Source organism: Carcharhinus amblyrhynchos, chromosome 10 (genome assembly GCF_965287045.1).
Source record: "Carcharhinus amblyrhynchos chromosome 10, sCarAmb.v2.hapA, whole genome shotgun sequence".
Classification (NCBI taxonomy): domain Eukaryota; kingdom Metazoa; phylum Chordata; class Chondrichthyes; order Carcharhiniformes; family Carcharhinidae; genus Carcharhinus; species Carcharhinus amblyrhynchos.
This window is the reverse complement of record NC_137333.1, coordinates 70,774,707-70,788,517: the sequence shown is the minus strand read 5'-3', so window position 1 is coordinate 70,788,517 and position 13,811 is coordinate 70,774,707. Positions and strand designations below refer to the sequence as shown.

The 13,811-nt window shown below is 41.3% G+C and overlaps 1 protein-coding gene across 7 annotated transcripts in view; it reads left to right on the top strand.

Moving 5' to 3' along the window:
* Nucleotides 1–263: 263 nt before the first annotated feature.
* Nucleotides 264–13,811, top strand: part of lats2 (large tumor suppressor kinase 2) — an 88,714-nt gene continuing 75,166 nt past the window's right edge. For 2 of the 7 annotated variants that reach the window (XM_080197328.1, XM_080197322.1), the window contains exons 1-2: nucleotides 264–374; nucleotides 8,648–9,176. In XM_080197328.1, the coding sequence (XP_080053454.1) occupies nucleotides 8,838–9,176 (339 nt within the window). In that variant the 5' untranslated portion in view covers nucleotides 264–374; nucleotides 8,648–8,837. Of the gene's footprint in view, nucleotides 375–885; nucleotides 1,007–1,355; nucleotides 1,394–3,879; nucleotides 3,958–8,647; nucleotides 9,177–13,811 lie in introns of those variants that run through there. The other 5 variants (XM_080197325.1, XM_080197324.1, XM_080197327.1 and 2 more) reach the window with 5 other exon arrangements.

The window sequence follows — 13,811 nt, the reverse complement described above, 5'->3', positions numbered from 1 at the left end:
CTTGCTCCCTGGCCCTGCCCTCACACATCCGGCCCCGCCCACTCTCTCCCGGCCCCACCTCTTTCCCTTCTGGCCCTGGCCCCGCCCCCTGCTGGAATGCCAGCGCAGCGACGCCTTTTCTCTGGGGAGGGGGGGCGGTGGGGAAGGAATGAGCGCGGCCACGTGATCCGAATGGAATGAAAACAATGTGGCGCGCGGCTGTCCATCAGCAGCCTCAGAAACCCCGCCCACATTCTGAGGCGTGGGGGAAGCAGTGAGGAGAAAATAGAGTCTGATCAAGAGGCTGTAATTAAAACCCCTGAACACAACACTGGAAAAGAAATCAAATAACTTCAGGGCAGGAGCGGCACAAACCAACTCAATTAAACTGCCAAGTAAGGAAAAAAACTTACAGAGACTCATCACATTTTTCAATAGTTAAACTGCATTGCTTTATTTAACGTAGCTATAGATTATACATGAAGTTTTTTGTCCTAGATATTTTTTGCAATGATTCTGTTGAAAACTGGAACCATGTAGCGAGAGGAGCCATTGTGTGCGTGTGTGTGTGTGTAGCTTCCTGGAATATTACTGTGATGGCCAGCCTGCTAACAATTGATGCAAGTTATTGAGCAGGAAAGTTTATTTATTGGTGTGACAAGCAGGCTTACATTTAACACTGCAATGAAGCTACTGTGAAAATCATGATGGGCCTTAATGCAGTGACACTGATGACTGACTGCTGGGTGAACGAGGGGGAACCCATTTGTTTTAAACACGTTATTTGGGACGCTGGGCAGATTGAAAGATATTTTCTCCCGGTTGTGGAATGTGGTTTGTGGGCTGGAGCTGCCTTCTATTGGCTCGGACCCGCATAACTCAGAGAGAGAGAGAGAGACTGCCGTCGTCCACTCCATTAATCCGGGGGCAGATTTCTCAGCAGAAGTTTGTGTGTGTGTGAGTGTGTGTGTTTTTAAGGTGCAGTTAACGAGAGAGAGAGAAAGGGGGAATTTCCTCGATGGCAGCGGTAACGTATTTATTTAAACCCATCTCGCGCTGTCAACTGATTTCTTTTTTTAAAAAATACGTTTCTCTCCACTAACTTGAAGTAAAGTTTAATCTCTTTAAAACAAAATTTAAAAAATTCCTTGGCGACGTGATGGACTTTCCAGGAAGGTTCTTGGGGAGGGTGTGTATGTGTGTGTGGAGGGGCCCTCTGATCAGTTTTGGAGGATGGATCGATCCGATTTGAGGGGTGAGGGAGTTTGATCTGAAAAAAAATCACACGGTAACCGTCTCTGAAAACTTGTTTTTTTAAAAATTATTATTCCCCCCCGCCCCCCGTTTCGGTGAGGGGAGGAGGGGAGCGGAGGAGAGGGGGCGGCCGAAAGACTCGACGGTGACAGCTTTGCGGGTAAATGTCTGCTGATTCAGGGCCCGCAAAGCAGCCAGCGCTGCTGGAAGCTGCATGCTTTCGGCAGTCTGTCATCGGTAAATTCTGGCGGCTGGGTTGGCTCTGTACTGGGCTGTACAAAACTTTAATGGGCTTTAAATTGCCCTGCTGGGTCTCTCTCTCTCCCTCTTTTAACAAACCAACATCAGGTTCTGTACATTTCCCCGTTGAAATCTTTTAAAATCCCAGCTCTCGAACTTTTTTTGGTGTTCCTCTTAAGAAACGGGCCGTTGGGTGGATTTGGGTCGAATATTGTTGGAAAAGTTACTTTGAAAATGATCGATTCTTTTTCAACCCTTTTTGTTAATTTTAGTATCTCATGCTGCTTAAATACCGCAACTAATAGCCGCGTAGATGTCAGTGCTGCGTTTGATAAAGGACGGTCAAAACGTTGAATGTATACATTGTATAATTGCTGCTTTTCGTCGCAACAAACACTTTGTGATCCAAAATTATGTATATTTCTGCGAGCCGATGTTTTGGTTGACATTTTAAAAAACAGCTTGACTTTTCCCCATACACCCAAGATAAAGCAGAATTTAACTGAATGCCATTTTGATTGGTGTGTCTTCCTGTTGTCTTGAAAAATCACAAAGGAACACTGTTGATCGCGATCACTTTGTACCTAGGAAAATTCGCATGCTATTTTATTAACTGCGTACATTTCAACTGCAGGGTAACCCCACTCCCTGTTTGTTTCCGTTTTTCCCTCTGAATATTGGTGGACATTTCTCACACATTTACAACGCAGAACAACTTACATAAACAACTTGGTTTACACATTAAATTAATTACAATTATTTGACAGGCAATCTTCATATAGTCGTTTTATAACATTTCAAATTTTTAACATTTGCGGAATGTGGATGTTGCTGGAAAGGCCACTATTTATTGCCCATCCCTAATTGTCCTTAAGGTGGTGGTGAGTTGCATTCTTGAACTATTGCAGCACCCATGGCATAGGTACACCCACAGTGCTTTTAGAAAGGGAATTCAGGATTTTGGCCCAGCAACAGTGACGAAGTGACAATATATTTACAAGTCACCATGATGAGTGACTTGAATGAAAACTTCCCAGGTGGTGATGTTCCCATTTGTATGCTGTCCTTGCCCTCCTAGATGGTAATAGTTGGTAGTAGAAGGTACTGTCGTTCTTGTAGATGGTACTCACAACTGCCACTGTTGTTGATGGTGGAGGGAGTGAAAGTTTGTGAAAGGTGTGTCAATCAAGCAGTCTTCTTTGTCCTCAAAGGTGTTGAGCTTCTTGAGTGTTGTTGGAGCCTGCACTTATCCAGGCAAGTGGGGAGTATCCCATCACACGCCTTATGTGTGGACAGGCTTTGAGTTGGACAGGGTGGAGAGCAGGGGGTGAGTTATTCACCGCAGGATTCTGAGCCTCTGACCTGCTCTTGTAGCTATAGTATTTAATTGGCCAGTCCAGTTCAGTTTCAGGTCAATGGTATTCCCCAGGAAGTTGTATATAAGAACATAAGAAATAGGAGCAGGAGTAGGCCATCTAGCCCTTCGAGCCTGCCCCGCCATTCAATAAGATCATAGCTGATCTGTCGTGGCTCAGTTCCACTTTCCCGCCCTCTCCCCATAACCCTCAATCCCTTCTCTTATCAAAAACCCATCAACCCGCTTCTTAAAAATATTTAGCGAGGCAGCCTCCACCACTTCAACGGGCAGAGAATTCCAGAGATTCACCACCCTTTGAGTGAAGAAGTTCCTCCTCAACTCCGTTCTAAACCGCCTCCCCTTTATCTTGAGGCTGTGCCCCCTAGTCCTACTGTCTTTTTTGAGCGGGAAGAGTCTCTGTCGCAAAAACCCAGCTTGCAGGTGCAGCAGGTGGTCAGGAAGGCGAATGGGATGCTGGCCTTCATAGCGAGGGGGATTGAATATAAAAGTAGGGAGGTCTTGCTGCAGCTGTATAGGGCATTGGTGAGGCCGCAGCTGGAGTACTGTGTGCAGTTTTGGGCGCCGCACCTGCGCAAGGATATTTTGGCCCTGGAGGGAGTGCAGAGGAGGTTTACTAGGCTGATGCTGTATATGGTTAGTTAATAGTCATTTTTAATTTTTTTTAAGATAGTGGTTTAATTTAGAGTTGTTCAGCACATCACAGGGAACTTAAGCTATACATACAGTAGGTTAAGACTATGGCCGTTTATAACCTCTTTGTACATTGCTCTGACAGAAAGCAATGATTACACAAAACATACATGAGAGTTTTGATTGTCATTCTATGTATTAAATGTAATACTAACATCCACAATAGTATAATAGTGTTGTTTACTCAGTTAAGATGTCAGCTGGTATGGTTTTCATTGTTTACATCTAACACGATATAAAAAATTGTTTGATTTGGTTTTAAATGCTTGAGTTACTTGATTTGATAATCTAATTAATAATTACAATCCATGTAGATTTAATTAGTTATTTCTATTTAGTAACTAGATTCCTATGGATTATAGGTTTTCAGACTTGGGTCTGCAAATCCTGGAGCCCACAAGTTCGTCAAATTTCTGGTGGGCTAACTACTGTCATATAAAGCTTCTGAGAAATGGACCTGGAAAGTTTTGTGTATTTTTCTTTTTGTTAACTTATTAGCAAGTCTATGTCAGTAGCTGTATTTCAGTTTTGCTTTGCACCATTCTTGCAATATTTTCGTATGGGTGGCCAATACTCTTCTAACAGTTAAGACGGCATCAGTATTTCCTGCTCATTGTTTGATGATTCAGATGCAAAATTTTTGTGTTTGCCTATCCTATCAAAGGGTGGTGAATCTCTGGAATTCTCTGCCCGTTGAAGTGGTGGAGGTTACCTCGCTAAATATTTTTAAGACGCGGGTTGATGGGTTTTTGATAAGAGAGGGGATTAAGGGTTATGGGGAGAGGGCGGGAATGTGGAACTGAGCCACGACAGATCAGCCATGATCTTATTGAATGGCGGGGCAGGCTCGAGGGGCTAGATGGCCTACTCCTGCTCCTATTTCTTATGTTCTTATGTTCTTATGATTGTTACAACACTACATACATAGTGTAAGGAGAACCCTATTAAGAAAGTTATGGGAAAAATGGAGGAAAATGTAACACAGTTATTCATCAATGCCTTATTATGTATGTTTGTATTTGTTTAAATTACACTTGTCTTTCAGGAGAAAGATTATTTCATGTAGTATGTATGCAATTAAAAATAAGGTTAAGGCAATTTTGTCAATATAACTTGAATTTTGATAGAGACAATTAAAAGTGACTATAAATGTGACATTTATTAAATATTTCAATTATTCCCAAAATTGCATGTTTTAAAAATATTTTGTAGCTCTTTGATTTGTTTGTGATTAGAGCATGTTTATGTTAAGAGATATTGTAGCTCCATGAAAAAAATTGTTACACACTATAATCAAGTTCTACATCAAAATGTATACCAGTGTCTGAAAATAATTAGCAGGCAGATGGCAGTTGTTACCTTGTGAAATGTAAATACTTTTGATTATTTTGTAAGTACAACAAATTGTTTTGTTTTCCTGTTCAAGTCTTTGCAAGTTATCACCCCCTTGATTGACACTACTATACTAAATAGTTCCGTTCAGGGTTAAGGCAAAATAAATGAAAGGAATATTGTTATAACTTGTCTAAGCTTGTAATAAAATGCACAGCTTACATTTTTTCTACACAGTGCCTGTCGTGAAATGAAAATATCAAAATATAAATACTGTTCCATTTTCAATAATCAAATATTAACCAAATAAGCTGGCAGTTGTTTTAAATTTTGTATTTAGCTACACAGCTACTGACCAAAAAAATGAAAAAACTGATTGTTTTGTGTACTTGAATGCAGCATTCTATTGAATGGTCCTCATGACGTTTTTTACCTTCACATAAGATAATTGACAACTACTGACTAAAACATTAAGCTATAATTCTTTTTCCCTCCCCAGTATAATATTTGCCTGGGTATAGTATTTGTTGATTATTTTTTGTGTGAAATCTTTCTGTAATTATAATTTGTAAGGTTCCTTTTGATAAGCTGTTAGTTCACGCTGCAATCCAGAGGGCAAAAGTTCAAAATCTTGCATTTCCTGATAGTAAAATCTGGCACTTTTGATTATGGTGAGTTTTATTCTTTTGTGGTGTGGCCACTTTTGAGGAAGGAAATAACTGAAATTGTCCACTCTTGCTTGGAACAAGTATCTCTCATCCCTGTTTGCCATTCACATAACTGCATATCAGGCAGTTATTAAATAGTAGGAAAGCTAGATTTCCTTCCCTTGCAAATAATGACATGTTCTTCAGGACTCCTGCCTTAATTCCAAAAAGAGAATTTTCGTTACCCCAAAGAAAATATTGCTTTAGTTACAAAAATAATTATTTTGTTAATATACATTAACTAAAATAACTTGTTAGTAAATCAAACAATAGAAACAATAGAAATAAATGCAGGGTATCAAATTAGTGCTCAGTACATGCATGACCCCAGTCAGATAGAAACCTGAAGACTTTCCACAGATCCTATGGTCATTGGAATGACAACAAAATGTTGGGAATGGAATGTATAGATATATTTCACTCTACATATCAAACCAATCTAACTTAGTGTTTTTGAAGTCTAGGGATCTCGATGCAGAGTATAAGTGCTTGCAGTGTGGTCTATGACTCTATGTTGGCTTTTTAAGTCAAATGATTAAGTATTAGAAAATACATAATTATTTTTTCATTTAAAATTTTATTTTAAAAATATTATTCACGGGAAGTTACTGTACTTCACTCTACCTTTTGCTGCTTATAGTAGGCAGGAAGTTGACTAGTGCCCCATTGATGAATTCAAGGATGAATTAAGTACTATCCTAGCTGAAGCCCCTCATTTGTCCTTAACCTGTAGATTAAGATATGAGTAAGTTCACAAATGGTAGGAGACAGTGCAAGGTAGAGGTGGACAGCAGACTATAGGACTAGCATCTTAATAGAGCCTTTCACAGTGTTTGAAACTGCTTTACAGCCTTTAGGAGAGTATAATGCAGGAAGGGTCAGACAAGATATAAGTTCGTAATGGGGCTTGACTCAAAGTGCTGTTAATAGACTAAGCTAACCCTAAAACAAAACAAATTGGCTATGATGTCAGAAAAGGCTAGAGTTCAACCACAAAATATGCAAGTGTGAAATACCGCTTTTGAATAGCATTTCGTTTCCTCAGATATGGGGCAATATAGGGGCCTGGCTAGGAAGAAGAAAACACCAGATGGAATTTTTGCTTTCTGATTGATACCCAGTGTCTGATGCTGCAGATTATACCTATACAGTCACTTGGTGAAAATAGGGTGAAGCTTGACTGTGAAATCCTCAATTGTTACATGGCTTACTTTGGTGCCTTGGCCCATATGTAAAGAATGCCCACAAGGGAGCTATCCAGCTCTGCTTACAAATGTGCAGTGTCCCAACAAGAGTCAGCATTTTTAAGAGAGTGCTTTCAAAAATGCACATTTTTCACTGTGAAAATTGGGAACGTTCTGAAATAGATTTATATAAATATGTCAAAATATACAACATTTCAAAATATTCCTGGAATATCAGAATTTTCAACTTTGTGTTTTACTGTATACTTGTAAGTAAGCAACACAATGGGAGGAAATAAAGTGATTATGACTATTCAGTCAGCAATTTCACATTTAATTTTTCTGTTATCATAAAAGAACATCCTGTGTAACTGTGAAACTCTCTCTCATTATCTTTCTTGACCTGTCTGCAGTTATTGTCATGGTTAACGACACCATCCTCCTTCAATATCTCTGCATCATCTAGTTGGGTGGGATTGCACATGCCTGGTTCTATTTTTATCTTTCCAATCGTATCCAGAATACTTGCAATTGTTTCTTTTCACATTCTTGCACTGTTACTTCTGGAAATCCCTAAGAATCTATCCTTGGCCTTCTATATCCCATCTATGTGTTGTCCCTTTGGCAAAATCATCCAAAAGGACAGTGTTAGTTTGCACATGTACGCTGCTGACACTCAGTTTTATCTCACCATTGCCTCTCTCAGCTCCATCACTGTTGGTAAGTTACCAGACTGCTTATCTGACATCCAGTACTGGAGAAGCAGAAGCATCCTCCAATTAAATATTGGGAAGACTGAAACCATTGTCTTCAGTCAGCAATCCATTCTGTAGCTACCCTAACTGTGGTGAGACTAAACACCATCATTCACAACCTTGGTGTCTTATTTGATTGCAAGTTGAGCTCATAATCACATGTCTGTGCCATTACTAAGACCATTTATTTCCACCTCTCTGTCATCACCTGACTTTGCCCCTTCCTCACTCATTGGTTGCTGAAATCCCCATTCATGTCTTTGTTAGACTCTAGTCTTGATTATTCCAACATACTGCTGCAGGGCAGCACAAAGGCACAGTGGTTAGCACTGCTGCGTCACAGCACCAAGAACCCAGGTTTGATTCCTGGTTTGGGTCACTGTCTGTGTGGAGTTGGGCACATTCTCCCCTTGTCTGCGTGGATTTCCTCTGGGTGCTCCGGTTTCCTCCCACAGTCCAAAGATGTGCAGGTTACGTGAATTGGCCACGTAAATTCTCCCTCAGTGTACCCAAATAGCGCCGGAATGTGGTGACTAGGGGATTTTCACAGTAACTTCATTACAGTGTGAATGTAATCCTATTTGTGACTAACAAATAAACTTTATTTTTAACTCCAGGCTGGTCTCCCACATTCTACCCTTCGTAAAATGGAGGTCATCCAAGATTCTGTTGCTGTGTCCTTATCTGCACCAAATTCCTATATTGACTCCCAATCAAGCAGTGACTTGATTCTGAAATTCTCATCATTTCATATTCCTCTATGATCTCACCGCTCCTTATCTTCATATTCTGCTTTAACCTCACAACCTCCCAAGATATCTGCACTCCAATTCTAGAGTCTTCAGCATCCTTGATTTTGATCATGCCATCAGCAACCAAGACCCTAAGCTCTGGAATTCCCTCCCTAAAACTTTCTATCTCTCTATCTTTTCATAAGATGCACATTAGATCCTACCTCTTTGACCAGGCTTTTGATTATCTGTCTTAATATTGCCTCATGTGGCTCCATCTAATTTTCATTTATAACTCTCCTTTGAAGTGCCTTTGGAGATTTTATTATATTAAAGGTGCTGTGTAAATGCAAGTTGTTGTTGTCACAATCTTATTGTGAGCTCTTCTACATTTCAGGTAAGGATGCCTGTCAACGAAGTCAAAGTAGACTTTATGTTGGAAACAATTTAAGGACCACAAGTAGGCAAGGATATAAGGAAGAAAACGACAATGATTACAGCAAACTAAACATTAACTTTCTGAAAATCTTTGCAGCACCAGAAACGCAAAGACAGCTTATTTATGATAAACAAAAGTTGGTTTTGTGATGAGGCCAAAGACATTTCCAGCCACTTCGTATGCTGGAAACAGCCGTCAGAGACTGCAGGAAATTCGGGAGGGGTTGAAACAACCTCATAAACCTTCAGGTCAGTCTTTAAATGTTGGCTGCAACAATGAAACCCAGCCGGACCTGAAACCCACAGTTGGAAAGGATGCTACCAGACAGCAGCAGATGCGACCAGTCCCAAAATTTGGGCCTTATCAGAAAGCTCTCCGAGAAATCAGAAACTCCCTGATGCCTTTTGCAAATGAGTCGGGTTCATCTATCAGTGTTGAAGTAAACAGACAGATGCTTCAAGAATTGGTGAATGCTGGATGTGATCAGGTACGTCATACAGATATTATAATTATGCTATATGCCAATTTTATAAGTTTATGCTTCTATTTTGAAGATTTTAATTTCTGCTGGATAAAAGAAATACTGACCCCAAAAAGTCCTTGGGGACAACTGCATATTCATAGTTAATGTTAATGAGTGCAGTGAAAAGAAAGAAAGACTCAGAAAAGCTGGATCCCAGCCCAAAATATGAATTTCTGTTGGAGCCTGTGGGTGGAACTCTGTTAACATCAAATATGGCCCATGATGTCTGAGGTGGAATGGCTAGGAGGCAATTAATTCTGACACCATGAATTTTCTCAGATGGCTTGTTTTGTGCTATATAACCCGGATAACCCAGCATACAGGTCAACTGAGTGATCAAAGTAGCGGAGGTATGCAGACTTGATCTTGGCCTGAAAGATCTCAGAAATTGTTCCCTCGTGCAAGGAAAGCTGATTATTTTTGTGACTGCATTTTCAGGAATTGGAGGTAAGACGGTTATTCTGTGCTCCCCCCAGACCCACCGCAGCCACACCATGCAGTGATTTAAAGCTGCTTTTCCAACCTCCTTTGGTGGATAACTTAAGCAGTTAACAGTTTAAAGGGCACTTTTACTACCATGTAAATGAGGTGACTCTGGATATTTAGAATTGAAGATCATTGATGACTGCACCTCTGTAAGAAGTCTCACAATACCAGGTTAAAGTCCAACAGGTTTATTTGGTAGTAAAAGTCACCTGACGAAGGGTCAGAAGCCTGAAAGCTAGTGGCTTTTGCTACCAAATAAACCTGTTGGACTTTTACTTGGTGTTGTGAGACTTCTTACTGTGTTTACCCCAGTCCAAAGCCGGCGCCTCCACATCATGACTGCACCTCTGCCGGAAGACCATGCCTGAGGATTTCATTAACAAACATCCCATTTCCAAACACTGTGGTTGGAACAGAGACTTTTCTCTTCACTGATTTCCCTCCCCCATAATACTAATGGTTGTTCTGTGGGTGCCTGCTAGGTGTCTTCCAAAATCTTACCCAAGTAATTAATTTCTATATAAGTCTGGACAGTGAAGGTTGGCAGACTGTTCAGTTGTGGGAGTCATTCAGTCCTCCCTTGAGCTTTACACATTTACAACTATCACTGGATGGCAATCAGGAATGAAAAGTCCACTGATGTTACTTTTTCCCCTTATCTGGGAAGGATGAAGTTAGCTGTGGTACCTGCCAGTATTCTGCTGAGATTAGCTAATTCAGATCAGTTTGAGGTGAATCCGGGACTTTCCTGGCCCATATGGTTCAGCGCCACTTTATACAGTACATTTACTGCCTAAGCTTCAGGGATTCAAATAAAGAGTTCCAAGAGGGCTGGAATTCTGTTTAAAAGATTCATAGTATTTACTTTGTACATTTGCAAAATAACTCCCAATTGGACAACTTCACAAGCAGGATATTGTCTGTCATCTCTTGGTATTACTTTGTGGTATGTCCTGAGCATATGTATGATTGCAAAACCTGCATACTTGTGGATCCAGCATCATGCAGTCTCTCTCGTGTACTCATTTGACATTTTTACTCTTAGTTGCTGCTTGCTAAGGAAAATTTTAGACATCACTACCGTGGAATTCCAAATGCATTAACATTGACCGTATAATTTTCTTAATTTGTGGCCCTGGAACCCTGTATCTCTATTATCTGATTTATCAAAAGCTATTTTAAGTCTGTTCTGTAATTGGATAATGTTTAAAAATTGAACGTGTTTGTTGAGCCTTGATTCTGTCACAGTTTTATTGGTATCTTATTTTTTATTCCCAATTGATACAATTTGCATACTCTATTTTGCATGCTTTCCAAAACATGTTTTTGATGTTTATTCAACTTGGGTTAAAATTTTAAAAAACCTTTAAAGGTAGATAATTTTAAAATGTATTTAATTAATTGAAATGTGAAGAGAAAGATGATTTTGCCTAATATTAGCAAAATATATACAGTACTTTGCAAAATATTTTTCTTTGTGCTACTGGATATAATTTTAAATTTTATTTTTGAGTCCAATGTAAAACATTGGTGTTTAAGGAACTTTTATGTACATTATTTTAGTATACTCATTTTTGCTCGGCTAGATATAAAATGGATCTATACCATTTGCACAGAAGGTGCAAAGGACTTTGGACAAAGCTGCTCAAGCTTTAAATTACAAAATACAAAAGAATATCTATCACATGATCACAAGTTATACTTGTTTCATTGTAAGGATATCTAAAAGCTGTGTTTTGGACTGAAGAGAGGGAAATTCTTTCATGGGTTGTGAGTGTTATTGGCAAGATCAGTTTATATTGCCCATCCCTAATTGCCCTTGGAAAGATGTTGGTGAGTGTCTTCTTGAACTGCTGCATTTCATGAGGTATAGGTACACCAACAGTTGTTAGGGAGAAAGTTTCAGGTTTTTCACCGTGACAATTATAAAACGCTAATATATTTCCAAGTCAAGAAGGTGTATGACTTGGATAGAAATTAGCAGGTGTTCCCATGTACCAGCTCTGCATTAAGCTTAAGGTTATTCTAGGTGGCAGAGGTGGAGGTTTTGGAAGGTGCTGTTGAAGGAAGCTTGGCAAGTTACTGCTGTGCATCTTGTAGATGGTACACATTGCTGTCACTGTGCATCACTGGTGGTGGGATAAATGTTTAAGGTGGTGGGTGGAATACCAATTAAGTGGCTGCTTTGTCCTGAATAGTGTCAACCTCTTTAAGTATTGCTGGAACTGCACTCATCCAGGCAAGTGAACTATACTCCATTATACTCCTGACGTGCCTTTAAATGGCAGACAGGCTTTGGGGAGTCAGGAGGAAGTTACTCCCAACCTCTTGACCTGATCTTGCAGGAGATGGTAATTGCCTGGCACTTGTGTGGCATGAGTGTTACTTGCTACTTATTACTCTAAACGTGGGCATTATCCAACTACTGTTTGTGGCATTGAGTTCCACTTCTAACTATTCTCTGAGTAAAGAAGTTCTTTCTAATTTCTTGTTGGATTTATTGCTGACACTCTATTTTCTGCCCAGCCTCAATTCTTAGGCTGGTAAGAGGATTGAACTTGTGTGGGGGAAGACTGTAAATCAAACACTCTTCTGAAATTGTCCCACCCTCCCCTACTTAAGGTCTGATGGCCCTGGGCCTCCCTGCACTCCCTTACCCCGCTCCCACTAGCCTTGGCCTTTGCTGCCTCCCACCCTGCCTTGTGCCCCCTTGAATTTACTTGGGCCTCTTATGCCCAGACATTGGTGCCAAAGTCCTTCTGCATTTCTTCTTCTGTCCACAGCAGCGCTGTCACTGCAGGGGCTAGAGCGCTACCAGCCAATCAGATTGGCCAGCAATTCTCTAAGGCGGGGATTCCTCCTAAGTGAGGCACGGAAGTTGTGTCTGCAGCTACTTAATGCTCATTCCAGCGTGAAATGGCTGCTCTGCACTTGGAATCAATGGGGATGTGTTCACATTCTATTCATTATTTTGTTTCAAATATTAATTTCCAAGACCAAAATGTTTTGTTCCTTGAATGATTACTGTAATCTCAAAGCACACAATAATCTCCTCACTATACGAGCGATTCTTCTAAAAGAATTCTAAGTGTCAAATTGGTGTAAAAACTAGAGTAAATCCTGTTGATTTTTTCAGCAGACTTTCAAAATAAATCTCCTACACTCACGTGAAAAGTCTGTGGGTCTGTTCCTGCTGGAGAAACCGGCAGCATAGTGCTAAGCAGCCTACTGCTCATGTGTCCATTTGTCAGCGCCAAGATCAGCACATGTGCAGTAGCCCTGAACTGTTGGCCTCCCAATCACTGGCCAGCCTCGTGACCCCACATTGCTGGCCCCAGGCGTGTCTGGGCTAACCTCGAAACCCCACCCCCTCGGCCTGCCTCAATCCCGCTCCAAATCACCACCCCACCCCTTTGCCCTGGTAGGCCGGCCCCCAGTAGGCTGACCCCCCACCTGATCTCTGGCCTTCCTCTCTCTCACTGATCCGTCTGCAGAGTGGCAATGGGACCCCTACCCTCACTGATCACCCTGAGGTCCCACCCCCATTAGCTTCCCTCGTTGGCAGTGCCCAGGTGCCCCCTGGGCATTGCCGCTTTGCTCCTTGGGCAGTACCTGGAGACCAGGCTGGTACTCTAAGCCTGGCAATGCCCAGGGAGCATCCCCCTTGCCCCCAACCTCCTGGGGAGGGCCTCAATTGCCCCCCCCTTAACTCCAGCGGAGTTGGGCTGCCAGATCCCTGCAAATGGAGTGCTATTGTAAACCCCACTGGAGTGAAACACTCCTGGCGGCGTGCAAGAGGCTAGCAGGCCTGGAGACTTCAATCCAGGGCCCACTATTCAAAGGTAAAGTATATTAAAGTTAGAATTTACATACATTATACAGCTCCACTCCATTTCTGGCGCGCGGAGCTGACGGCACTGGAAAACCTGCTCCCAGAGACTTGGAGGTCGTGGAGCCTAGTGGAAAGCCCACTAAATGGCTTCTGCTTGGATCTCCTGCAGTGCAGCAGGCTGGGAAAATGCCGCCCCCCCATGCTCTCTGCTACAGTTTCTACTGCAAACCAAACAAATTCCATTCTACATAACTAAGGCAAGTAGCGTAATGCATGAGCTT